We start from the raw sequence: 24740 nt of genomic DNA on the forward strand, positions 1-24740 counted from the left end.
TCAGTGCCACCTCTGGCCGCCGCCTTACTCTCAAGGCTCTCTTGATCCACTCTGACTCATGGCTGTTCTCTTCCCTGGGCAGGCGGCTCCCAGGTCTCCTCCTGAGCTTGCTGGATGTTTAATGGCTGGCCGGACTCCACCACCTGGAGGTTCAGCTGGCTTCTCAAGCCCAACTATGTTCCTCCCAAACCCCATCGTCTCCCCCTCCTTCTAGTCAGATTTGCCCTTTTGGTCACCCTGGACTCCTGCCTCTCCCATCCATCCAATCAGCGGCCAGATCTGGTCCACGCCACCTCCACGGCTCCCCCCCAGTTCAGGCCCTCCTCATCTCTGCCTGGACCCTATGACCATCTCCCAAGGGCTCCCAGACTCTCCTCTCCGATCCATCTTCTACAGAGCCGCTGAATCCATTTTCTTGATGTGATGGAGGAATCATTATCCAGGAGAGTGTGGGTGCCAGGCAGGGCCCAAGTGCAGGCCCCCGGGGAGCCCTGGGAGCCCGTCGGAGTCATCTGACTTACCTGCCCTGCCTTCCCTCACCCCCCAGTCTACAGGAAAAGCCAGCCTGCCCAAGGGTGGGGAAATGCAGCGCAGCACCACTCGGGACATAACCAATGTTTTATTGTCCCAAAGAGGGGAGAGGAGGGGGCAGGAGTCTGTGGGGAAGGATTAACTACAGGGAGGGGGATTCCTTACTGGGGAGCAATAATGACTCAATGGAAGGGCAATAGCTGCACTGGGAGGGGAAAGGCAGAAGGCACTGTCCAGGGCTGGCACAAGGATCCTGGCACCACCATCTGTGCCCCTTCTATTCAAAAACTGAAAACATGATTCACTGAGGCTGGTCTGGCCCGAGATCCCAGGGGCTTCATGGGCCCACGCGGGGGAGGTCAGTTTGTGTACGTCTGTCCATCAGGAGGCTGAAGGGCCCGCAGGGAGGCCAGAGCCGCCGCCACCACTGCTGACTTTCAGGCCTCCTCTGCGGTGGCATCAATACCTGCATAGGTGAAGTTTTCAAACAGCGCCATGTTCACATACGCCTGAGAGAGAGAGAGAGGGAGAGGTGTTGGCATTAGAGGGCAGCCCTAGAGCCAGCCTTGAGGAGATAATCTCCATTCCTGCCCCCTAGTGAGGCACAGGTAATCAACTACATTCTTTAAAACTTCCAGGGGGCAGCTGGGTGGCTCAGTGGATGGAGAGCCAGGCCTAGAGACGGGAGGTCCTGGGTTCCAATGCGGCCTCAGATGCTTCCTCGCTGGGTGACCCTGGGCAAGTCACTTCACCCCCATGGCCTAGCCCTGACCGCTCTTCTGCCTCGGAACCAATACACAGCACGGATTCCAAGACAGGAGGTAAAAGGGGTTTAAAAAAACAAACAAACTTCCAGCTCCAGATTCCATGACTGCCAAGAGAGCCCAGTTTCCTGGGGCTGAGGACAAAGGCTAGGAGGCTGGAGAAGGCTCAGAGTGTTGGGGCATACTTATTATGATTCACATGCCTGGCTGCAAGGAAGGCATGCAACAGTTTCTCCCAAAGTTCTTGGGGAGCAGACAGTGACGTGGGGCCGATGAGGTTAGAGAACGGAGGGACCAGATGTGAGTCTATGATCAGCCCTGGGATCTGGGCCTCATGCCATCCCCATCTTCCTCAGGGACTTGGCTGCAGAAGACTGAGCCGTGTCCGAGGCAGCATCCCAAAGGGCTTGAGAACAGCCGAGTCTACCGAGGCGAGACTTGGAAAGGTGACAGGCCCCAGCAGGCCCCGTAGGGCCTGGGGCTCTCCAGGACTATAAAGCGGGGCTGAGCTCTCGGGGGGCTCCACTGGCCTCTTGGTGGTGTCTCGGGGTCCGGTGGAGCAAGCCTGACCTCTCTTCCATGTGACAGCCCCCCCGAAAGAGCTCGCGGGCTCTGCCTGGAATAGGAAGGTGACGGCTGGTAGACTCCCATCTGGCGTCGTTTAAGGAGGACTCTGTGCACTTTGTCCACACCAGTCTTGCTCTCGAGTTCAAGTCTGGCCTCAGACACATACTAGCTGTGTGACCCTTTTGGCCTCAGTTTCCTCATCTTTAAAATGAGCCAAGAAAGACATGGCAAACGACGTTGGTCTCTTTGCCAAGAAAGCCCCAAATGGATCACAAATAATTGGACCCAACAGAACACCAGGTCCAGGAGGAGGAATGAGCTTGGCCTGGCTTGGTTCGGATGTGGTAGAAAAACCGTAAGAGATGTCCCAGAATGGGATGGCCTTCAAGCAGAGGCTGAATGGCCCTTTGCCAGGTATGCAACGTTGGGGAAAGCGGCAAAGGCCTTCCCTCCTTGTCTGTGTCCGTCTGTGTCTTGGGAAAACCAAGCCCAAACCTTTACCCTCCATCTTGGAATCTCTAGGCCTGGCTCTCTCAGCTCCAAGGCCTTCTCTTAACTGATTGTTGGTGGCAAGAGAAGACTAAAGCAAAGGGGATCAAAGCCTCACAACCTCCCTTCCCCCAGCGTCTCCCGGTTCTTCTCCTACATCTCTGACTGGTCTTCCTCCGTTTCTCTTGATAACCTTCCCCAGTCCTCAGCACTTTTACCACAATTCAAGATGTGCAAAGGGGTTTACCAATGTTAAGAGATATAACTCTGGAAAGTACAGAGGAGGAGAGGTTAAGTGACTTGTAAATGGTCATACAATGTCTTGAGGCAGGATTTGAATTCAGATCTTCCGAATGACACCACTCTCTGCCTCTTTTCTCCTTTGGCCTCAGTAGTTATTTCCAAGTCTAGCTTTGATTGTCCTCCTGAGTCCCTGATGTATTTCTGTCCAGTGGACGGTCAGCCTGTCCCAAACTGAATTCATTTTCTTCCCCTCCAAAATCTGCCTCTTCTCCCAACTCCCAGAGTCCTGTCAGGAGGCCCATTCGGCTTCCTAGTCACCCCTGCCTCTCCCTTTTCCTATCGGGAGCCCCCATGCCCCATCAGATGCCCACTCTTGCCAGGGACCTTCCAGCCTGAAATGGCCCTTCTCCCACTGCCCTAGTCCAGGGCTCCCTCTCTCCCTCCCTAGAAGCACAGAACCTCAGAGCCGGAAGGGGCCTGGGAGGTTGCCCTGAGGCAGCAGTCCCTTGACCAGCGTGCCCGGCCGAGTGCCACCCTTCTTCACAAGCTGCCAGAACTGCCCCTTCCTCCTTAGCTTTCCGAACGATCACATCCCATCCGCCTTGTAGAGGCATCGAGGCCTCTGCGAGCTACAAGGCCCAGGCTGTGTTTGCCACCTTTCCTCCCACTAGGCTGTGTTCCAGCCAAAATGGGCTGCTGGGCCTGCGGTCCTTGTCCTGTCGTCCCCATGCCTGGAATGGCCTCCCCCAGGGCCGCTGCCACCCCTCACCCTCACCCTCACCATGTCCCTCCCTTCTTTTCAGAGCCAGTTCCGGGGTGCCCCATCCCTCCCCACCCGTATCATCTGCTCCCTCCTTCTCAAAGGGACTCGGGCTTCTCCGCCTGGAGCAAGGCCCAGCGTCCAGGGGGAGCTGAATAAAGGGACGAGGCTGAGTGGGGGCATGGCTCTGGGGACACAGTGCTCGGCCTGGCGCTTCTCCTGCTCATTTCCTTGTCCGCTGAGCTCCTCACTAAGGCTGGGATGGAAGGGGGAGAGGCCGGATCCAGGAGCCGGAGCTGGGGCCTGTGTCCGGCCTCCAGGAGAGAGGGCGAGCAGGGCCCTGGCAGCAGGCTGGGGGGGGTCCCCGGAGCTGACTTCTCCCCCAGGACCAGGGGCTGGGGCTCGGCCTCCCGTCCTGGGCTCACCTTCCTGGCTTCCAACATGCGGCCGAGCTGTAGGGAGATCTGGGCGAAGGTTGGCCTTTCGTAGGGGCGATCCCTCCAGCACTGGCGCATCAGCTCATACCTGTGGGGTGCAGGTCACTGGCCCTCAGATCCCCGGGGATGTGCATGCGTGTGTGGTGCCGCTGAGCAGCAGATGGGAGGTCTGGTGGAGTCCCTGACTCAGATCTGGGGCTGGGGGGGGGGCAGATGGGAGGTCTGGTGGAGTCCCTGACTCAGATCTGGGTTTGGGGGGGGTCATGGACTCTCAGGCCCAGGAGGTGGGAGCTTGTAGATCTTTGGGCCTCGGGAGTTTGGAGGTCCAGGATCCTCAGCCCCGGCATGATGGTGGGTGAACGTGAGACTGGACGCTAAGTGGGAGCTCCCTGACCTTCGGGCCTGGGAGGTGGGGAGGGGCACGGCCTCCCTCTGAGGAGGCAGAAGGCCCAGAACCCCCTTTTGCAGGCTGGGGAGTGGCCCATCCCTGGCTCCCAGACCTGCTTTGCCAGCACTCAGTCCAAAGGCCCCGGGGCCCTCGAGGGTGTGGGGCAGAAGGGGCAGGGCCTCACTTACACCTCATCATCACAGTTTCGAGGTTGCTCCATCCGGTAACCCTGAGGCAGCTTCTCATAGAGTTCAGCACAAGTCATGCCACAGTATGGCGTTCCCCCTGCAACAGGAGGCCTGGCTGTAGAGCCCCCCAGACTCCTCCCCCGACCAGGGAGGGATTATGATGGGGAAGGTGGAGGAGGGGGTGGATGAGATTGGGCTGGAGCCAGCTGGGGGGTGGCGGCTGAGAGTGGGGGACGACAGTGACTGGTTTGGGGGCTTGGCCTCCGTTTGGGATGGGGATGGGAGGGCTGGGTGACTTACCAAGGCTTACGATCTCCCAGAGCAAGACCCCAAAGGACCAACTGCAAAGAGAACATAGGATGGGTGAGTCAGGGTGGCCACACATGGAGACTCATCCCATCCCTTTTCAGGGCCCCAGCTGGGCATCCCTGAGGGACAACAAGGTCCCAGTGTCCCAGAGGAACAATGGATTAGAGGATGGAACAATATCGCCTTCTCCTCCTGGCCTCTGGGCTGGGAGGAGGCATCTACCCGGAGACGGAGGGGAGGGACAGGACAAGGGTCCCAAGGCACTCGATGCCCCCTGCCGCTCCCTACCCATCTCCTGTGGTGGTGGCGCTGAGCAAGGTTTTCAGTGCCCGAGGGCGGGGGACAACATCCCCTGATCCCAGGCCAAGCCCCCCACACCCTCCGTGGCTCCCCACACTTTGCCACTTCTCTGACCCCAGGATGTCTGTTGGAGAACCAAGGAGAAGGGATTAGCCCTATCCCCAGTGGCATCAATTGGCTCCCAAGCCTTCAGGAAGAAGTCCCAGACTCCCCTGCTCCCTCCCTCCCCCCAGACCTATCTGGTGCTCTTTTCCTCCCCTTCACGCTCACCGGCCCCTTTTTCTCCCTAAGCCCCCCCTCCCCCCACTGAATCCCCCCTTCTCCTATCTATCCCGGTCAGCCTGTCTCCTTCCATTCACCTGTTCACCCCTTCTCTCTTCCGTCCCATCGCCCTTCTCCATCCATACCCTGCCACTTTCTCCCCAAGCCATAGCTGCTTCTCCCCTAAAGCCCCTTTCACACTCACACATCACTCTTGGTGGTGTAGACGCTATAATTCAAGGACTCAATAGCCATCCAGCGAACAGGGAGCCGACCCTGGGTCCGAGGAGACACCAAATGAGAGTGTCATGGTCATGTTGAGGGCCAGAGGGGGGCAGGGAAGGGTACTGGAGGATATTAGGATTTAGGGTGATTAGGGGGGCATGGAAGCTTCTGGGGTCCCTGAGAACTAGGCTGGGAGGGTGCAGACTCACCACTGTCTTCTTCACGTAGACCTCTTCCCCCCGAGACAGGCCAAAGTCTGCAATCTTGGAGGCCAGATTCTCTCCCACTAGCACATTCCTGGCCGCCAGGTCCCTGTGGATGAACTTTGGGGGACATGGGGGCATGGTGGGTCCAGGGCTGAGAAGGGCCCAGGGCATGGGGGGTACAGGGTGTGGAAGTTTAGGGCTGAGAACAGAGAACTAGAGGGCATGGTGCGAGGACAGGGGTCCAAGTGTGGTGCAGAGGTGAGAGGAGAGGGGTTCAGGGCGTTGTGGCTCAGGTGTAAGAACAACAGGGCTCCCTGGGAGTCTCGGGATGAGAATGCGAAGGAACGTCATGGAGCAGGCATAGACCATGAAGCCCCTGTGGATGCAAGGGCAAGGGCATGCAGGGGCATAGAGCAAAGGAAGAGCTACGTTGGGGCTGGGCACCAAAAGTGCAGAGTACATACAGTATGCGTATAGACAGGCAGCAGGCCACAGAGACACCACGGGCTTGGGGCACGGAGGGCCCAGAGCAGGAAGGGTCCTGGGTCGGGGTTGTTTTAGGGATAGACACTGGATTAAGGGGGAGGGGTTTGTAAATCGCCTTTCATAAAGGGTCAGTTTTGACTTCCCTGGGAAATACAGACTGTCTGGGTGTGGGCAAACATCCCTTGGGTCCTTCATGACCCCAAAGCTTCTGCAGCTTAGGCAGGGCCTCCTAGGTTCAGGAGGGCGAGGGCTAACAGGGGGCTCCTTAATGAGGGGGGCTGGGGGACACCCGGACACAGGCGTTGGTCTGTGCTGCCTCAAGGATAAAGAGGAAGCGATTCCATTCACAATCTAGTGGGATTGGTCAAACTAGATGCTCCCACAGTCTCTCCCAATATTCAAATTCTAGGGTTCTGTGATCTTGTCCAACTCCTTCCTACACATAACATGTGTGTGTGTGTATATATATATATATATATATAGCCGATGAGGAGTTTGAATATTGTGGGATGTGAGACTGGTCCAAGGTCATAAAAATGATCAGTAGCAGAGGGGAGATTTGAACTCTGCTCCTTTTCCTCTAAATTCAGGTCTCTTTATGTTAGCCTACCATGCCTCATTGCCTCAGATCTCAGGCCAGCTGTAGGTGGAGAGTAATAAGCCCAGCCAGATTAGCCAGGACCCTTCTGGAAAGGTGAACCCATTCCCAGACTGGGTAAAGGCTTGGGCAGGCTCTGCCCCACTCTGGAGGCACTGCAAATGGTCAGTGTGTCACAGTTTGAGATGCCAATGAGACGTCTAATTTGGGATGTCGGTAAGTAGTTGGATATACAGCTCTGAAACTCAGGAGAGACAACTGAATCCTTGGGGACTGGGGAGATCACCAAGTGTGACACTATAGAGGGAAAAAAGCAGAGGACCCAGAACAGAGCCTCGGAGTCCTCGCACTCGTCTCTCACTGGTCTTCCCCCAGCAGCTGTTCCCAGGCTCCTTACCCCTCAGCTCCCTTTCTGCAGGACTCTTCTCCCCCACCTCTGTTGGAGGAATCTAGGTCATCCAAGGGCTCCGAAGACGCCCGTCTAGTTGGCCCCCAAGTCTTGGGGATCCTATGCCTGCCCCCCTCTCTGCACCCACCAGCTTTGTCCAGGTGTTCATCCCCTCTCTTGCCACAACCTCCTACTTGGTCTCTTTTCTTCCAGGATCAAATATGAAATCCTGTTTAGCTTTAAGAACCTTCCATCATTTTGGCCCTGCTCTTCCAGGCTTCTTCCATCTTAACTTTGCTCCATAGACTCTGCTCTGGGATCCAGAGACAAACCCAACTTCCTCTCCCATTTCCAAGCTTTTCCATTGGCCAGTTGTTCTCTCTCCCTCCTCATCTCTGCCTCCTGGCTTCCTTCTATCTCAGCTAAGGTCCTACCTTCTGTAAGGAGTCCTTTTCATTAGCTTTCAGCTAGTGCCTGCCCTCTGTGGATTAGCGCCAACATAGCTTGGCTCAAGCTTGTTTGTACGTAGTTGTTTATGGCCATCTCCCTTATTAGACTGTGAGCAGCTTGAGAGAAGGGATTATTTTTTGACTTTGCTTTTATCGGCACTGTATCAGACACAGTTCGTAAATATTTATGGACTCACCGACTTACTAACTTAACTTGATTTTCCATCCTTTACCCAGTGTCCATATATTCTTGCTGTAGCACAGGTCTGTCTGACCAGGTCATTCCTCTGCTCAAGAATCTTCAGTGGTTCCCTATTGCCTCTAGGATACATGATCAGCTTGATACTTAAGACCCTCCTTTGCTGAATCTTCCACCTTCCTTTCCAGTTCTATTTCCTCCTATTCACCTTTACATACTCTTGCCTCAGTTCCAGTGAAAACCAACGACTTACTAAGTATTCTCCAAAGAATTCTGTCCATTACTTGACATTGCATCTTCTCCTCCCCGCCATGTTTTTGCACAGGCTCACAGACATCCTGAAAGGACTCCTGCCCCAATTTAGTCTCTGAAATCTTCATCCTTCTTTATGGCTCGGCTCAAATGCCCCTTTGCCTGCGATACCTCCCTCCCTCTTCCACTTAGGACCCTGCCACCTGGAATTGCCCTGTATCTACTTGTCTGGGAAATGTTCCTGCCTTCTCCTTGGCCGAACAGCAGAATGTAAGCTCTTTGAGGGCAAGGACAGCGTAAACTTTGTCCTTGTGTGCCCAGCCTTAAGCGCGGCACTTTTTATATACCAGGAGCCTAAGAATGGTTTCTGGAATCCATTGCTCTCCCCTTCTATCTTCATTCTCTCCCCATCTACTGTGGCGGCTGCATCCATTCTCCTCAGTGGTTGTCCTAGATTTCTTCTACACCTTGAGAAGGGAGGCTGCTCTGTTTCCTGCGTCTGCTTCCACTCCTTCACTCTCTTCACCACCTGTGGCCGTTGGCTTCTGACTTCCTATCGCCACTGAAATCGAGTTCTCAGCAGTCACCAGTGATCTCTTAGTTGCCAAGTCAAACAGTCCTTTCTCAGTGCTCTGCAGCCTCTGACATTGGGAATCACCGTCTCCTCCCGAAGAGCTTTTTCCCTCTGGTTCTCATGATCTCTCTGTCTCTCTCCCTCCTTCTCCCTCTCCATCTGTCTCTCAATCTCTCTCTGTCTCTCAATCTCTCTCTCTCCCAATCTCTCTGTCTCTGTTCTCCTTCTTGTCTGCCAGATCCTTCTAAGGCTACTTAGGGGAATTTTCATTCATTTCTTCCCAACTCACTGTGAGTGTCTCCACCTCCCCTTCTGTTCTGGACTCACTTCTCTTTTCTCTCAGCCCTCCACAGAGATGACCACGGGCCCTTAAAAAAATAATACTCACCTTCCATTTTAAAATCAATACCGTGTACTGGTTCCAAGGCAGAAAAGTGTTCAGGGCTGGGCAATGGGGGTGAAGTGACTTGCCCAGGGGCACACAGCTAGGAAGGGTCTATGGCCATATTTTAACCTCAAATCTCCCATCTCTAGGCCTGGCTCTCAGCCCCCTGAGTCATCTATCTGCTCCCTCTTTCAGAATCTACTCTTACTCTTGAGGGCACCGTCAGCCTTCCAGTCCCCTGGGCTTACAGCCTAGGTAGGGCTATTCACTGCACGTATAGAAATCCACACACGAGTCTTTTAGTTTCTGTCTCCACACCATCCCTCGGAGGTGCCCCGACACCATTCCATTGAGGGCTCTTATCACCTGCTGCTTGGCCTCCCTACCCCAAATTTCTCCCCACTTCAGAGGCAGCCAGGGAGAAAAGGAGTCTGGTCAGTAGAAGAGGAAAGGAAGTAGGGAGACTGAGTCCCTGACACTAGGCCCGGACAAGAGGCTTCTCATGGGGGTGGAAACCTGGACCTTGGGGTGAGAAAGCCTCTCCCTGGGCACCACACAGTGGAGGCCCCTTGATGGATCTCCCTAGCTTTCCTCTTTCCCCCTGCCCTCTCTCCCCAGCTCCCCGTGGGCAGCACCTGCTTCTCGCTCAGGTACTGCATGCCCTTGGACACGTCACTGGCGAAGCGCAGCAGCTGCTGGGACGTGAGCGTGGAGGCCGTGCCATGCTCGTGGGCAAAGGCGGGGTCTGTCTCCAGCACACGGCTCTTTCGAAGGAAGTCCAGCAGGTTCCCATAGGGCGCATACTCGATGGCGATGTACAGGTACCCTGGGGTGGGGGTGGAGGAGTGTCAGAGATGGGCGAGTGAAGCTGGGCTCAGGGGTTAGGGGTACGAGGGGGAAGGGGCCTCACCTCGGTTTTCACAGGCACCCAGTAAGTTGATGATATTCGGGTGGTGGCCCAGCTTACACAGCACCTCCAGTTCTCCGGCAAAGTCCCGGTGGTCATTCTCGGAGGCGAACTCTGGACCCAGTGGGAGTGAGTATCAAAATCAAGCCTGGGGGCTCAGCGCTGGGAAGAGTGGACTCGACTGGGCTGGGGGCTTGGGCCATCTCTGGGCAGTTCAGGGGGCGTCAGGGCTGGCTAGGCTCAGGGAGAGGCTGGGACAGGGCGAGTACCTTTAAGCATTTTGACAGCCGCATTCATCTGCAGCCCATCCTTCTTGATCATGGCACGAAGGACCTGGCCGAAGTTACCCTCCCCAATGAGGTCCTCGAAGGTGATGTCTTCCCACTCCAGCACAGGGTAGCTCAAAGGCTCTGGCTGGGGCTTTGGGCGGCGGGTCAAGGTCAGGGTCCCAGAGCTGAACTGTAAGACAGTCTCTTCCCCCTTTGGGGACAGAATAGAGCGTCACTTCAGGCGAAGAGATCAGGGCCAGCAATCAGTCTAGGCCCAGAGCGACAGACAGATAAGCATGGGCATAGGATCGTGTGCCCCGAGCCATTCATGGCCGGAGGGAAACAAGCCATCCTGCCAGACAGACACAGGTAAAGCCAGCAGTTCCTGAAGGAGGAACCCCGTATCTAATGCCTCTAGGGAGGGTCCACCCTTTACCTCTGAGGCAGCCCCTTCCACACTGGGCTAGGAAGTTCTCCCTGACCCAAAGCTTCAATCCGCCTCCCTGTAGGGTCCGCTTATCGTTCCGTTCCCCATTGTTCTGCCCTCTTGGGGCCAGGCTGATCTCTTTTTCCACATGACAGTGCTTCAGAGACCTGAAGCCATGGATTCCCTTCTCTAGGTTAAGCATGCCTGGTTCCTACAGCTGGTCCCCACAGGACATGGCTCCGGGCCCTTCCCTGCCCTGGTTGCCCTGCTCTGGACAGCCTCCAACTCAACAATGTTCTTCCTCTGGCCTGTGGATCCCAGAACTGCACCAGTGGTGATGGCACCAGATTCTGTGGAGATCTGGGGGTGTGTGTGGTAAAACGGCTCCCCCTTCTTCCCGAACATAATACTCTTCAACACGGTCTGGCGTTCTTCACTCCCCGACCTCTAGCATCAGGAAAGCATTTGCTTTCTTGGCCTCATTTCCCAAGATTGAATTTATGGTTCGCTTAAATTCCCAGGTAGTTTTCGGCCTTGGGCCATCAGCGAGATGGATGAAGGAACCCTCCGAGCCTTTATCCATCCACGCTAAGAATGTTAAATAGGGCCTGCTCCTGGGCCAGGGCGCTGGGGACGGTCCAAGCTGACACGGGGTTACTGATGCTTTACACACCAAACCAGAACTCCTCTGCTTGGCATTAATGTTCTCCAGAAGCAGGCCCCTTCCTGCTTTTCCGGTCATACCCTTTCCTGCCCTCCCCCCCACCCCAGGGTCCAGCCAGACTGGCCTTCTTCACTCTGGCCCTCCCCCAGGAACCTTTGGGCTGGCAGTTCCCTTAAAGCGCACCCTTGAAGGCGCCTGGCCCTCCAGGCCCTCCAGGCTCCAGTGCTTCTCTCCTTGCTGTCCTGACTGAAGGCCTCGGGGCCTCTGCACCCCGTGCCCACAATCCTCTCCTAAGCTTGTCCAGCAGACTTCTTCCTGAATCAGTGTCACCTCCTCCAGGAAACCTTCCCTGATCTCCGCACCTGTCCGGCTCCCGGGGCAGGGCAAGCACCCCTATTCCTGAAGGGTGTCTCCCTGCCCCATGCTGGTGCCCTTCCCAAGGAAAGGAGCTAACTATTCTAAGGATAGCAATAGATCCCTGGAAGGTCTGCGGAGCACTTTACAGACTCGTTTTGGGCCCAATTTCACTCTACCTTCTTTCTTCTTTTTTTGACTCTTTACCTTACATTTTGGAATCAGGCCTGGCCCAGCCCACCCTCATCCTCGGGGAATCCTTGGTCTTTCCCTCCTCCTGACACAGAGGGCAGACAGGGGGGGGGGGGGGGGGTCTGCAGTGCACCCAACAGGCGGTTTCCGTAGGAACAGACAGACAGACAGACTGCCAGGAGGGCACCCCGAGGGGGGAGGAGGGGGGAGGCTCTGACACCCACACCCGGGGTGGGATGGCTGCAGCTCACTGACCGAGCCTGATTGGTATGTGAAGGTCCGTCTTCGATGGAGGCAGCTTTTGCGGATGCAGACCAGGGCCAGGAGAGCGGCCAGAATGGTGAGGCAGGTGGCCGACACGGAGCCCACGATGGCCAGCACCAGCTGCCGGTCCAGGCCCGGGCTCGCTCCTCGGCTCTGCTGGGCAGGGCCCTCGCTCTCCAGCCCTGAGCGGAAGGACAGGACGGGATGATCAGAGGCTGGCCGGGCCGGAGGGCCGGAGGGGGTGGGCGCCCCCGCCCTCCCTGGCCGCCCCTCACCGTTCCCCAGCGTGGACTCCTCGGCCACGTCGCTCCAGTCTCCCGGGCCCTGAGCGCTCGCTCGAACTCGGAAGTGGTAGCGCGTGCTGGCGTTGAGGCTGTGGATGATGGTGCTCGTGTCCTCGGCCCCTTCCGTGTCCACCCACAAGGGCTCCCCCGAGCCTCCGACCGCCTGCAGCTCCACGATGTACTTGGCAATGGCGCCGGCCGGAGCCTCGGGACGCTGCCAGGTCAGCCGGATCGCCGAGTCGGACAAGGCCTGAGCCCGGAGCAGCCGCGGCGCGGGGGGACCTGGGGAGGCGGGGAGGACGGGTGGCCCTCTGGCCCTCCCAAGCCCCCTGCGCCCCAGCCCCGAGCGCCCGTCCCTCCCCGCTGCCCCTCCCCCCTCCTGGCCCAGTACCGGTGGGGGGCAGGAGCACGCGAGCAGGCTGGGAAGCGGGGCCCAGGCGTGTGCAGTGGTAGAGCCGCGCTTCCAGCTGGTAGAAGGTGCCGGGCACGAGGCCGCTCAGCGTCGCGGCGCGTGCCTGGAGGGACGTGACGTTCTTGTACAGCTCCTGGCCCCGTGCTGCCGGGTCCCACAGGTGTAACAGGAAGCCGTCGCCCACCAGCGGACCCGGCCCGGCCGGCAGGGACCAGGTCACCTGAAGCTGGTCCGGGGCCTCGACGTGCCAGTCCTCCAGCCGGGGGCGCAGCGTGGGCTCTGCCGGCGGAGGTGAAGGGTTAGGCGGCGCCGGGAGGGAGGAGGGCCCCAAGCCCCCGGGGATGGGCGGGACTCTCACCGAGGCAGTCCGTGGCCATGACGGAGGCTGGCCCCCATTTGCCCTCACCCCCTTCTCCTGGGCGGCTCAACTGCACCAGAACTTCGTACCCGGTCTGAGGCCGGAGGTTCATCAGGGTCACGTTCTCGCTGGGGTCCACTGCGGGAAGGCAAGTCAGCGTGGTCCGAAGGGCAGGGAGGCCAGGCAGGGTGCCCGCGGGGCTCCTCCCTTCCGTGTCTCTCATCTCCCCCTCCCTTCCCCCTCCCCTCCCCCTCCCCTCCCCCTCCCCCTCGGCTCACTCACCCACGATGGTGGACCAGGCTGCAGAGCTGTCCAGGGGCCGGTAGCGCAGGCGCACTGAAGAAATGGGCCCGTCCCCGGAGAAGGGCACCAGCGGCGAGACCACGAGTTGTCGGCTGAGGCGAGCCAGGAGCCTGGGGGGGTCCATGGGCACTGGAGGAACTGGGGGGGGGGGCACGTATAAAGGCCACCTCCTGAGGAGATGCGCTCCAGGCCACACTGCCCGGGCTGGGAAAAGGCCCAGCTCCCAGGCCTAGATCCACACTCATTTCTGGGGTGACCTGGGGGGGAGGGGCATCACTGCTCCACACCCACGCAGCCTGGCTCTCAGATTCCTCATCCATAAAATGGGGGGAGGGCCAGAACCCTTTGGAGTCTCTTCTGCCTCTGGAGCCCCAATTCTGTGAAACACCCAAGATCACCCCAAAAGGAGACCCTGCGGGGTGGTGGGAAGAGCCCCTCTGCCAGGGCGAAACCTTGAAAGAATCACATTCCACCATTGGAATCCTGCCTTCCATGTCGCCTTGTTTGGTCTTCCTCAAGCGTGAATCCCTCCAAGTGACCCTCTAGCCTGTATCTAACAGGGAACTCACTACCTGTGGAGTGGCCCCTTCGCAGGAGCAGTCACTGAAGTAAAGGGCTTTTTCTGAGCAGGCCTCTCGCCCATCCGTGGCTCTGAGTTCGGACTCTGGAACCCAGCTGAATAAAACAGCTGATGCCAATCACTGTGCCATGTCTGCTTCCCACAATCTTTTTTATAAAACCTTTGGCTTTCTGCCTTAGAATCAGCTTTGGCGCTAACGCGGAAGAGAGGGAAGGGCTGGGCCACGGGGGTCAAGCCACTTGCCCAGGGTCACCCAGCTAGGAAGTGTCTGGGGCCAGACTGGAACCCAGGACCTCCCATCTCTGGGCCTGGCTCTCCATCCACTGAGCCACCCAGCTGCTTTTCCCCTGGAAGTTTTAAAGAATGTAGTTTATTGCCTGTGCCTAACGAGAGGATGGCAGGCACATCACATTCGACCTGGTACCACGCTGGGAGTGATAGCTAAAGAGGGCCTTCTCACCTTTGATGTTGACCCTGAAGTGCCGACTGTCCTGGCCGCCGGATGTGGACACGCGACACTCCCAGAGGCCACTGTCTGTGGGGCTCACGGGCGGCACCTGGAACTCCGACGTGGTCTTGTCCACTTCCATGATGGCTTTGGATGGCTGGGGAGCGTTAGCACATAGACAGAGGCGTGTATTCACGGCCCACATCCATGGAGAGGCAGCCAGGGAGAGTGCGGGGTGAGGAGCCCTGGGTGCGAGTCCCACCTCCGACATGTTAATCTTGGGCAAATCCCCCTCCACCACGGGGAGGCTCGCACCCCTGTAGCATCTCCCTCTCCAGGAGGTGGGGAAACTCATGAGGCCCCCTCTATAAAACTCCCGCTGGCCACCTCTCCTGGAGGAGGCTATGGAAGACCAACAGAACTGGGGACAACCCAGGCTAACTCATTTTATGAAGAAGAGGATGGATGAAGCTCTCCTGCAAGAGGTGTGCGTGTGTGTGCGCGCGTGTGCATGTGTGCACGTGTGTGCACGTGTGCATATGTGCGCGTGCGTGTGCGCGTGTGTGCATATGTGTGCGTGCGTGTGTGCATGTGTGTGCATGCATGTGTGCTTGTGCATGTGTGTGTGACTTGCCAGAAAAGGGGCTCCGGCTGAGGGCAAAGTGGACATGAGGCCAGCCAAGGGCTGCCCAGAAGGCTAAGAAAGCAGCGGGTGGGTCGCTCACAGGATTAGAGCCTCATCTATCTAGACACAAAAGCAGGGCCCGACCCTCTCCCGTTAGATGAGAAAACCGAGGCCCAGGGAAAAGTGACTCGCCCAGGTCACGTGGGCAGGAGACATGGCGGGGATTGAAGCGGAGGTCCCCTGCCCCCCCCAGCCCAGGCTCTTTCCACTCCTTGCCCCAGGTGATCCGCAGTGGTTCAGATGCCAGGAGGGGGTCCGGGTGCGCCAACCGTGGGGGGGTTCGAGATCACAGATAGCTGGAGGGGCGAGGACGGGTGCTGACCATAAAGATGGTGCCGTCGGGTCTTTGTAGCTGCATGCTGCCCCGCACAGGGGGTGGGTTCCCCGTCGCTGCACAGCTGACCACAGGCTTGGCTCCCATGTTGAAGTCCAGCTCTGAGGCCATGTTCACGATCTCTGGGATTCGGTCTGGGGGGTGGAGATACTCGGGTTTGTGTGTGCCTCCATGAGCACGCGGCCCCCTAAGGAGCCCTGGAGAGGTCAGGAGGCAGCCGATGGCCGTCCGTGCGGAGGGGACGCCCTGCGGCCCCCCTTGTCGGCCCTGGCCCCCCGTTCCTCCTCTCAAGCCCTCTCCGACCTGATTTCTCGCAGTGCTCCCCGTGCCATCCTGAGGGGCAGACACAGCCGGTGAATCGGTCACAGGTGCCTCCGTTCTGGCATCGACACTGCAGGTAACAGGATGCCCCAAACCAGCCCGGGGCACAAGCTGAGGGGCAGAGGAGCATTAGCCAAGCAGGAGGGAGGAAGGAAGGGAGCAAGGGCAGATGGAGGGGCCACAGGCAGGAGGGGCAGACAGAGGCTACACCGCCAGCTTCTGCAGGCCGACTTCCTGCGGCCTGGCAGCCAAGGAGTCTCCCCTGGCCGGTGACCTTCCTTCTAGTCTGCAAGTATATGGGATGGGCCCTCTAGCTGGCCTCTTCTCTCCTTTACAGTGGAAGCTTCTGGAGGACGGGCCATCTCTGTGTGTGCCTTTCTCTGACCGCCCAGCCCTGGCCTGGGAGGATGAAGTGGGCGGGGGAAAGAGGCGTCCTCTGGGGGGGGGGGGTGGTCAGACTGTCAGGCCACATGGACAAAAGCAGCACTTCCTTACCTTCCTGGCACTGGCTGCCACCCCAGCCAGCCCCACAGGAGCAGCCATAGGGGTCTGGGAGGCAGAAGGTGAGGCCACGGCAGCGGGATGCACCCGGGCACTGCTGCTGACAGCCTTGACCGAATCGGCCCTCTCTGCAGGCTGGGATAGGCACGTGTATGGGTGGGCGTGCTCCCACCTCAGGCCCTGCGCCCCAGGAGTCCTCTCAGGACTTCCTGAGGCTCCCCACTATCTCCCGACCCTTTTCCCGGGCCACCCTCTGCCCCTTCCCCGAGAACTGGCCCCATTCCAGCCCCTCCCCCCAAACGCTGTGCCCCAACCCTCCAGGATGCTGCCACCCCACTCCTTGATTCACGGACGCCTTACCCTGCTCACAGCGGGTGCCTGTGAAGCCGGGGGGACACACACACTCGCCATTCTGGTCGTGGCAAATGCCACCATGCAGGCAGCTGGGACAGTCCTTGGCACAGCCTGGCCCCCAGCGCCCTGCACTGCAACCTGGAGGAGAGAAGGCACCGGCCGGCTCTGCCTCCCTCCCCGGGTGCCCCTGCCCATTAGCCTCATGGATTGCCCGGCCCGTGTTCCTCCCTCCCCCACCCCCGGAGGCTGCATTCGTGCCAGCTCTGACCTCGGACAATGACCCTGAAGAAGGCGCTGGCCAGGGGGTTGCCCTGCAGGTAGGTGGCACTGTAGATGCCCCCGTCGGAGGCCCTCAGGTTTGGAAGCTGCATCGTGAATTTCCCATCCCGGGCCTCGTGCCAGTCCAGGGTATAGAAGTAGGAGCCTGGGAAGGAGATAAAGAGGAGGAAAGTCAGGGCGCAAGCCTGGCCCTCTGCTCAGGCTTCCATGGAAGGTTCCTTTCTGCTTGCGTCCCTGGGCTCTCTCGGGGCTCAGAGCAGAGGAGGCCCCTTGGGGCTTGGGGGGTGAGTTTGCTTCCATTTTCGCCTCAGCACCCCATTCCCCAAGCGGATCTCCCTCCTGGCATGAGCTAAAAGCAAGCTTCATCAAGTCCTCCCAGCCTCAGTGCTGCCTTGGCTGGGAGCTTCATGGGGGCAGAGACAGACACAGATGCCACACTCGGGAGCCCCCAGGCCCAGTCAAGGGTGGGCATGCCCTCCGGGGAGGGGGTGGGGAGGCAGAAAGGGGAGGAGGCCCGCCTAGGTTGTCCATTGCTGTAGCATAGGAGCCACGTGATGTGCCCATTCTAGGAGCTGAACTGGCCTGGATGGGGGAGAGAGAAAGTCATAGAGGGGACAGGGATGGGGCTGGGGGGCTCCAAGCTATTTGGACAGGGGAAGGCATGTTTATGCTGGAGAAGCTGGAGGGGCCAGGACCGCCGCCTCCAAGTATCCGAACGGTGGCTGGTTCTCTGGAGCAGGGGTTAAACCTGCCCTGCTTGGTCCTTGCAGAGGGCAGAGCCAGAAGCCCTGGGGGAAGCTAGAGGGAGGTACACTGAGTCTGGGGCTGCCTCAAGAGGGCCAATAGTAAGGGATAATCTGAATTGTGGGCCCCAGACCCGTGGAATTGGGATGGAGAGGAGAGCGGTATGGGCATGGGCGGCCAGGAGGGAGCCCTGGGGCAGTTTTACCTACAGACAGATGTGAGCCGGGGATGGGTGCCTGGAAGTGGATGGCACGGGCTCGCTACATGGGCTGTCTCCCTCACCAGCTCCTAGCTTCTCTGGCTGAGTTCCCCAGGGCTTCTGGCTCCCAAATGGCTCAGAGGCAGCCTGAGGCTTGTCCTGAACTTGCCCTGCATGCTGCCACCAAAGTCTGTCCTACGGCCTGTCCAGGGCTGAACACACTGGAAGCCCTTCACCAAAGCTTGGCCAGCGGAATGGAATTGGGGCTTTCCTAATCTGTTTCTCAGGTGCCTTCCAGCCAGGGCAGGGGAGTCGAGGACAAAATGGCAGACAGATTCTTCCCGAGTTACGCAGTAGCCGAGTGGCGGGGCTGTACTCGGGAAGGATGGATGCCCTGTGACCCTCTTCCCCTGGTGGTGGCTGGGAGGTCATGTCTGGCCTTCTGGCTCATAGGCCGTCCCAGGGACCAGCCAGCAGCTCTTTCCTCTGCTCTGACGCATCCCCAGCTGTTGGGGGACAGTTTGCCCAGCTCTTCAGCAGCTTAGCCCGCTCTCATCCCCGGCTTGGTCAGGTCGCTCACGCTGGAACGCCGACATGGTCCAGAGAGCCACTCCCAGATGGCCATTGCTCCCGGAAAAAGGAAGCCTTCCTTTGGCCGGGCTCACCCGTTTCCTTTTCTGTCCCCCGACCCGTGGGGTTCCTGTCTCCTTCTCTGACACTTTTTTTTAGTAACTCGCTGCTTCTCACTTCTGCTTTCCTGTCCATTCTCCTTCTGATGCCCAGCCCTGGCCAGTGAGGGTCCCTAACCGACAGGGTTGGCACCAGGAAAGTGCTTTATCAAGCATGAATGTGACATGGTCTCGCAGTGGCGAGCAGGGCCGGGGATGAGCACGCAAAGATGCCCAGACACGGTGCCTCCGAGAGGTGTCCATAATCTCAGAGAGGTGAAGCCTGGGCACACCAGGGAGGGGTGGCTGGGAGGAAGAGCAGGTTTGGAGGGAGGGGTGTGTGGGGTGCTCAGGAAACATCTGCACGGGGCTAACACGTGGGGCAGGAGGACCAGGCCAAAGACTGAGGAGTTATATACGCTAAGGGCACAGCAAAGGCTTGTGGGGGTAGCTAGATGGTGCAGGAAGACCAGAGTTCAAATTTCACCTCAGACAGCTACTAGCTATATGACTCGAGGCTAGTCACTTCATCTGTGTCTCTCTTAGAGTCCTTATCTGTCAAATGAGGATAATAACAGCATCTACTTTCTAAGGATGTCATAAAAATAAAAAAAGATAAAATATGTAAAATTCTATATAACGTGATTATTATTATTATTAGCAGAGATGAAAGAGTTCTTAGAGGGGAAAGGCTAAAGATGTAGAAGAGAGTGATAAGAAAAGCTTGGGGTCCATTCTGGTTTCTTCTTTATCTGTCCCTACTCCCTGGCTGTGGAGTTTTGCTTGGCTGCGTCACAAACATCTGAATTCCCTCTATTTGGGTCTGTATCGACAACTTCTCTGGGGCTCTCACCACTGCTCGGTAATCCAGTTCACCTTGTTGCCTTCTTTCCTTCCCTCATCCTCCACAGCCTCTGCTCCCAAGCTTCTCTTTCCTCAATCTCTGATCCAAGTTCTTCCCTGCCTCCCTTCTCCCTTTTCTTCTCTCTCTATACTGTTTCACTTGGTGATCTCAGCACCTCCCATGGATTCAGTGATCATCTCTGTGCAGTGCAGACATTCGCCCAGCCTTAACCTCTCTCCCAGCCTCCAACTGCCTCTTGGACATCTTAAACTGGACAGGTCCAGAAATAAATTCATTCCCTTTCTCCTCAAGCTCTTCCCTCGTCCTCACTCCCCTATTATTGTGGAGGACACCATCATCCTTCCAGGCCCCCCAACCTACGTGTGTGTCATCCTCCACTCCTCACTCTCTCATCCTCCTCTGTCCAATCAATTGTGAAGTCCAGTTCTTTCTGCCTTTGTAACATTTCTGATACATGCCCCCTTCTCTCGGCTTACGGAGAAGCGCCACAACTGGTATGGTTCCTTGTCTTCTCCTATGTGGACTATTGCTTTAACCTGCTGGGTGGTCTCCCTGCCTCTGGTCTTTCCCCATTCTAATCTGCCCTTTACTCAGCTATCAAAATGACCCTCCTAAAATGCAGATCTGACCCCATCACCTCCCTATTATCTCTAGCCTCCTCTTGGGCTCTGACCCCCTTCCCTTCTTGTTGCCTCCAGTTCCTTGCCCCAGATCTCATCCCTTTGCCTTCCCAGATTGCCAATTCCTCTCTCTCCAAGGCCTCCTTCTCATTTGCTTGGAAATGTGTTCAAGCCTCCCAGGTCCTTGGGAACCCTACCCACCCCTTCATGTCTTCCAGCCCCGAGTGCTGAGTTCAAAAGGAAGCTGTGTGCCTTAAGAGCTAATAAGGAGGGGTCCAGAAGGAGGGGCAGGGCACGCCGGCTTTAGATCTTTTCCATCAGGGCAGGGCAGGGTGTATTACTGGGTACCATTTGTCTGGATTTCAGCACGGCACTTGGCAAAGTCTCCTGGGACCTCCCAAGATGGAGAAGGAGCTGGAAGATGGCATAGCAAGGTGGATTGAATGGGGAATCATTATTAGGTCTGTGTTAGCATGATGCAGAAAGTCTCCAGGGGAGTTCCCTGGACATCTGTGTGGATTCCTGGGCTAGTTAACATTTTTATCAATGACTTGAATGAAGTTTGGAGGTTCCCTCAGAGAAGGAAATCTGTGGAGGACATGGAGCCGGGAAGGATCAATGGGGGGACACACTGTGACAGAGCCAGACCCACCAAAAGGCGAGAGACTCAGGCTGTGTGGTATGGCCCTTGGGGAGGCAGAGAGTTGGGGGTAGGGGTGGTGATTTGGGGCTGAGCATTCAAGTGAGCAGTCCCGGGGACCTGGATTCTGGGGTGAGGGGGAGCTCAAGGGCATGGATGAAATGGTTGACCATGGGCTTCAGCCCAGACAAGGGAGTGGGAACAGAATGAAGCGTGTGTGTATGTGTGTGCACACATATGTATATGTGTGGTGTATGTGTGTTGTATGGTATGCATGTGTGGGTGAATAGAAGAGAGGAGGCTTGGGAACGCAAAGGAGGCAGCATTGATGATCATGAAGAAGATGATGGTGATGAAGATGAAGGTGATGATGATGAAGATGATGGCGGTGATAGTAGTGATAAGAACCATTTTATTTGAGAGCAGATCTGCCATGTCACTGGGAAAGGGAATTCTCAAGGAGAAGATGCTCCCCACTGAGGAAGAATAGTCCCCCTTTAGTATCTTGGAGTTACTTGCCTGGGGCACTGAGGCAACCCACCCAGCCAGTTAGGTATTAGAGGGAGGGCTTGAGACCAGGTCTGCCTGGCTCTAACCACTGCACCATGCTGCCTCTATAGCAATGGCGGATGCCTGCATCACACCCATCACCACCTGCGGTCCTCATGAAGTGGATGATTGTATTCTGGTTATTCCTGTTTTACAAATGAATTCACTGACGCTCAGACAGGTGAAAGGACTTTCCCAAAGTTGCACAGATGCTAAGGGCCAGAGCCGTATGCCTGGTCAAGTTCAAGAAGTGAAGCATGGGGAAGGGGGGTCAGGGAAGAGTTTGGGAGCCTTCCAGAACTGATGTGATGACAAGTCAGGATGTGGCCAAAGTGAGCGTGAAGGCTGGGGGAAGCCAGGGCACAAGCTGGGTGGCACTGTGTAACTAAAGCCCGTGAGGAGGAGGAAAGGGGCCCGAAGGGCACACTAATGACTGAGCCTGGTGCCCACTTGGAGGGAAGAAGGGAAGGCTCGGAAGCCAAGGAGGACAGACTTGAAAGGAGGACAAGTTTCTGAGAGATGGAGCCAGAGTTAGGGTCTCACAGGAGATGGAGGCAAGGATGCCTGCCCTTCCACTTGGCCACAGTCGTATGCTTGTGAGAGGAGGGGGGTATGGAGGCACGTGTCAGTGGAAAGAAAACCAGGTCGTTGAGTCAAGGAGGCGCTGGAAGAGGTGGAGGAGGTAACTCCCAAGAGAGCAGGGCCACCAGTCTGAAATGAGGCAGGTGGAGGGAGACACGGGCCAGCTGGAACAGGGCTGTCTGCAGGGAGATGCTGGGGGTGGGCTGGGGTGGTCTGAGTGCCAGGAGAAGGAGGGAGGGTATGGGAAATGAAGGCAGAGAGAAGAGATAGTAGGGAGAATTGGGGAGGAGAAATACCAGACCAGGGTGGCCTTCTGCCTCCGATTGTCCCAGTCCTGAAGCCGGGCTAATGCTCCTCAAATCTCACGCCCACCCTGACAAATCCTGCAGCTTTCCAGCTTAGCACCTGGCTTGGGATACTTCTTTTTTGGCATTCCCTGCACCCTCCAGGGGCCAGCTCCAATGCTGCCTCCTCTATGAAGCCAACCCTGATTCCCCCAGCTCAGAATATTCCCTCCCTCTGCTATAATAACTAACTGGCTTCTATCATCTCCTTCTCTGGAGGATGGATATCTGAGCCAAGAGCCTATCTTCCTATTAAGAGGGGCCCACCTTATTCATTGATGGTTCCCTCAGCCCCATCTCTATCTCCCTCAGAGCTCAGCATCAGAGCCTGCAAATGAAGGAGGCAGGAAAATCTGCTGGGGCAGATGGAATACCAACAGCCTGCCTGTCCTCCAGATACACCCGAGCAAGGGTCTAGATATGGGGAAACCCGTCTTCACGGAGCCTTCTCTCTGGCTTGGCTGGAGCTTAAACTTTGTGGCAGAGAACACCATGACCCAGCTGGACAGGGCAGTGGTGCCAAAGGGTGGGGGGCCTTGAATGCCAGGCCAACGAATCCAAAATCTCTCTGAAACATTTAGAACACTGGAGAGACTGACTGACCAGCTAGGTGGGTGAGGAAGGTCATTTACGTGTGGCATCAAGGGGGAATGAGGCAAAGCTGGGAACTGTTAGTGCTGGTGATGGAGTGGGTTGGCCCCTCTTTGTAGAATCCCAGGATGTGCAGGGGCCCTTCCATGTTGCCCATCTCTCATTTTACAGACTGGAACACAGAGGCCCATCGAGGCCCAAGGAGGGGGAGGGAATGTCCAAGGCCACACAGAGCTTGTCTCTCCGGTGGTAGACGTGCATGGGATGGGGGAGCACTCACCATTACTCTTCCAGATGACGTCCACTTGCTTTTCTGTGCGGACTCGAGCGGACAGCGTAGCTGTGTCCCCAGCATTCACGGTGTGAGTCACCTTCTCTGGGAGCAGGTGGGCTGAGAGCCCAGGGTGAGGTCAGGAGGGGGGTCCGGCCAGCATCGGCCCCAAGCCCCCACGTTAGCCCTCCCCCCCCAATGCCCCCCCCTCCAGTTCCAGCTTACCCCCAGGACTATTGTGGACATAGATCACACGTGTGCGCCGGGCCCCAGTCCCGCCAATGCAGGAAAACACACCAACGAGGTCCGAGGGCTGGGAAAAGCCTCGAAGGGTGATGTGACGAGATCCGTTCCTGGTAGAGTGCAGGGGTTGCCGGGGCGGGAAGGCCCGAACAATGCGGTCGTCCTTCTCCAGAAGCAGCGGAGGGTCCCAGACATCTAGGCCCCGCCCTGCCCCAGGCTCCCCAGACACACAGGTCAGAAAAAATCTTTGGGGGTCGGTGAGGCGAAGGTCTGCCAGCAGGGTAAGGTCCATGGCTGCGCCTAGGGTGCGAGGCAGGAGACTGAGCCCCTCATCCAGCTGACCCATACCCTGCATTCTCACCTCCCCCCTCGTGACCAGGACTTTCTGAAGGACCCCAACCACGGATGGACCAGGACCCCTCGTCCCCACAGAGCCCAGGCCATCCTCGGCAACTGGCGAGAGGGCCGGCAGGACAGAAAATAGGCCAGAGCTTTGGCTCTGGGGGTGAGACTTACCTTCGTGGGAGGTGAGCAAGACGAGGAGAAGAAGGGGGCCTACTTGGCCCATGGCCCAGGGCTAGTCAGCCAGGACTCCGGTGTGCGGCCCAGTTTGGTTCTGGATGTGCGGAAGGCCTTTCTGTTTCCCTGTCGGTCACAGCCGGCTTCTGTATTGGTAGAGGTCTCTGCCCATCCGTGTGGACCAGTCAGAGCGTGTGTGAACACAGTGGGTGTGTAGCTGGGTCAGTGAGTGTGTCTGCCCACCAATGTGTGTGTCTCCATCAGTGGCTGTGGGTCAGTGTGTGTGTGTTGATGCTGGTGCCTGGGTTGCTGTGTCTGGTCCTCCTCTCCCGGCCCCAGGAGGAAATGAGGCCGCTGGGGCTGCTGGGGTGGGGAGTGAGAGGGGGACGGGAAGTTGTGGAGGCAGGGGCTGGAACCTCTGAAACCTGGGGTTCCCTTCCTTTCTCAGGGACTCCCGGTGTCTCCCACGGGGAAGGGGAAGGGGTCAGTGCCCAGACTGGGCAGGACACCAGGGAGGAACCCCCCCAGGGCAGCGGGTACCCTCCAGGGCAGTGGGCACCATGATGCCCCCTCCCTCTCCTTCTCCGGCTGGCCACCCTGCCCCCTCCCAGCCCCTGGGCAGGAAAAGGAGGAAACAGGCTGGGCTTCCGACCATTCAGGGGGAGGGTTAGGGGCTGGGAGAGGGGGAGGGGAAGGGCCATTGTCCTGGCTGGGAGGGGGTGGGCAGACATACATCAGAGGGTGCCTCATCTGCACAGAGGGGCCACTCTGGGGGTTGTCCTCTGGCTGGGGGGACCCTCCCACACCCTCACTCCAGCTCAGGCTGTCAGATACCCCTTCTGCAACACCCCCCCCGGACACAGACACTCCTCGAACACAGGAGGTGCTTGCTAACCATTGGTTCAATGATCAATCAGGGCACTCCTGCTAGCTGGGGCTCAGCAGCAGCAGCCAGCGCCTCCCCGGACCC

The 24740-nt window shown here is 57.7% G+C and overlaps 1 protein-coding gene across 1 annotated transcript; it reads right to left on the reverse strand.

The window, feature by feature from the left end:
- Positions 1–600: 600 nt before the first annotated feature.
- Positions 601–24380, reverse strand: TIE1 (tyrosine kinase with immunoglobulin like and EGF like domains 1). Its single transcript, XM_007480298.3, has 23 exons — positions 23768–24380; positions 23234–23551; positions 23018–23128; positions 16925–17080; positions 16663–16794; positions 16297–16437; positions 15784–15912; positions 15469–15614; positions 14474–14618; positions 13413–13571; positions 13131–13268; positions 12752–13051; positions 12352–12642; positions 12068–12258; positions 10176–10386; positions 9910–10020; positions 9635–9825; positions 5672–5785; positions 5443–5513; positions 4668–4708; positions 4368–4464; positions 3780–3879; positions 601–1040 (listed from the first exon to the last, which is right to left on the reverse strand). The coding sequence occupies exons 1-23, from the start codon at positions 23817–23819 to the stop codon at positions 969–971; spliced, it is 3417 nt and encodes a 1138-aa protein (XP_007480360.2). The 5' UTR covers positions 23820–24380; the 3' UTR covers positions 601–968.
- Between the last annotated feature and the right edge of the window lie 360 nt (positions 24381–24740).

The sequence above is a fragment of the Monodelphis domestica genome, chromosome 2, assembly GCF_027887165.1.
Source record: "Monodelphis domestica isolate mMonDom1 chromosome 2, mMonDom1.pri, whole genome shotgun sequence".
Classification (NCBI taxonomy): domain Eukaryota; kingdom Metazoa; phylum Chordata; class Mammalia; order Didelphimorphia; family Didelphidae; genus Monodelphis; species Monodelphis domestica.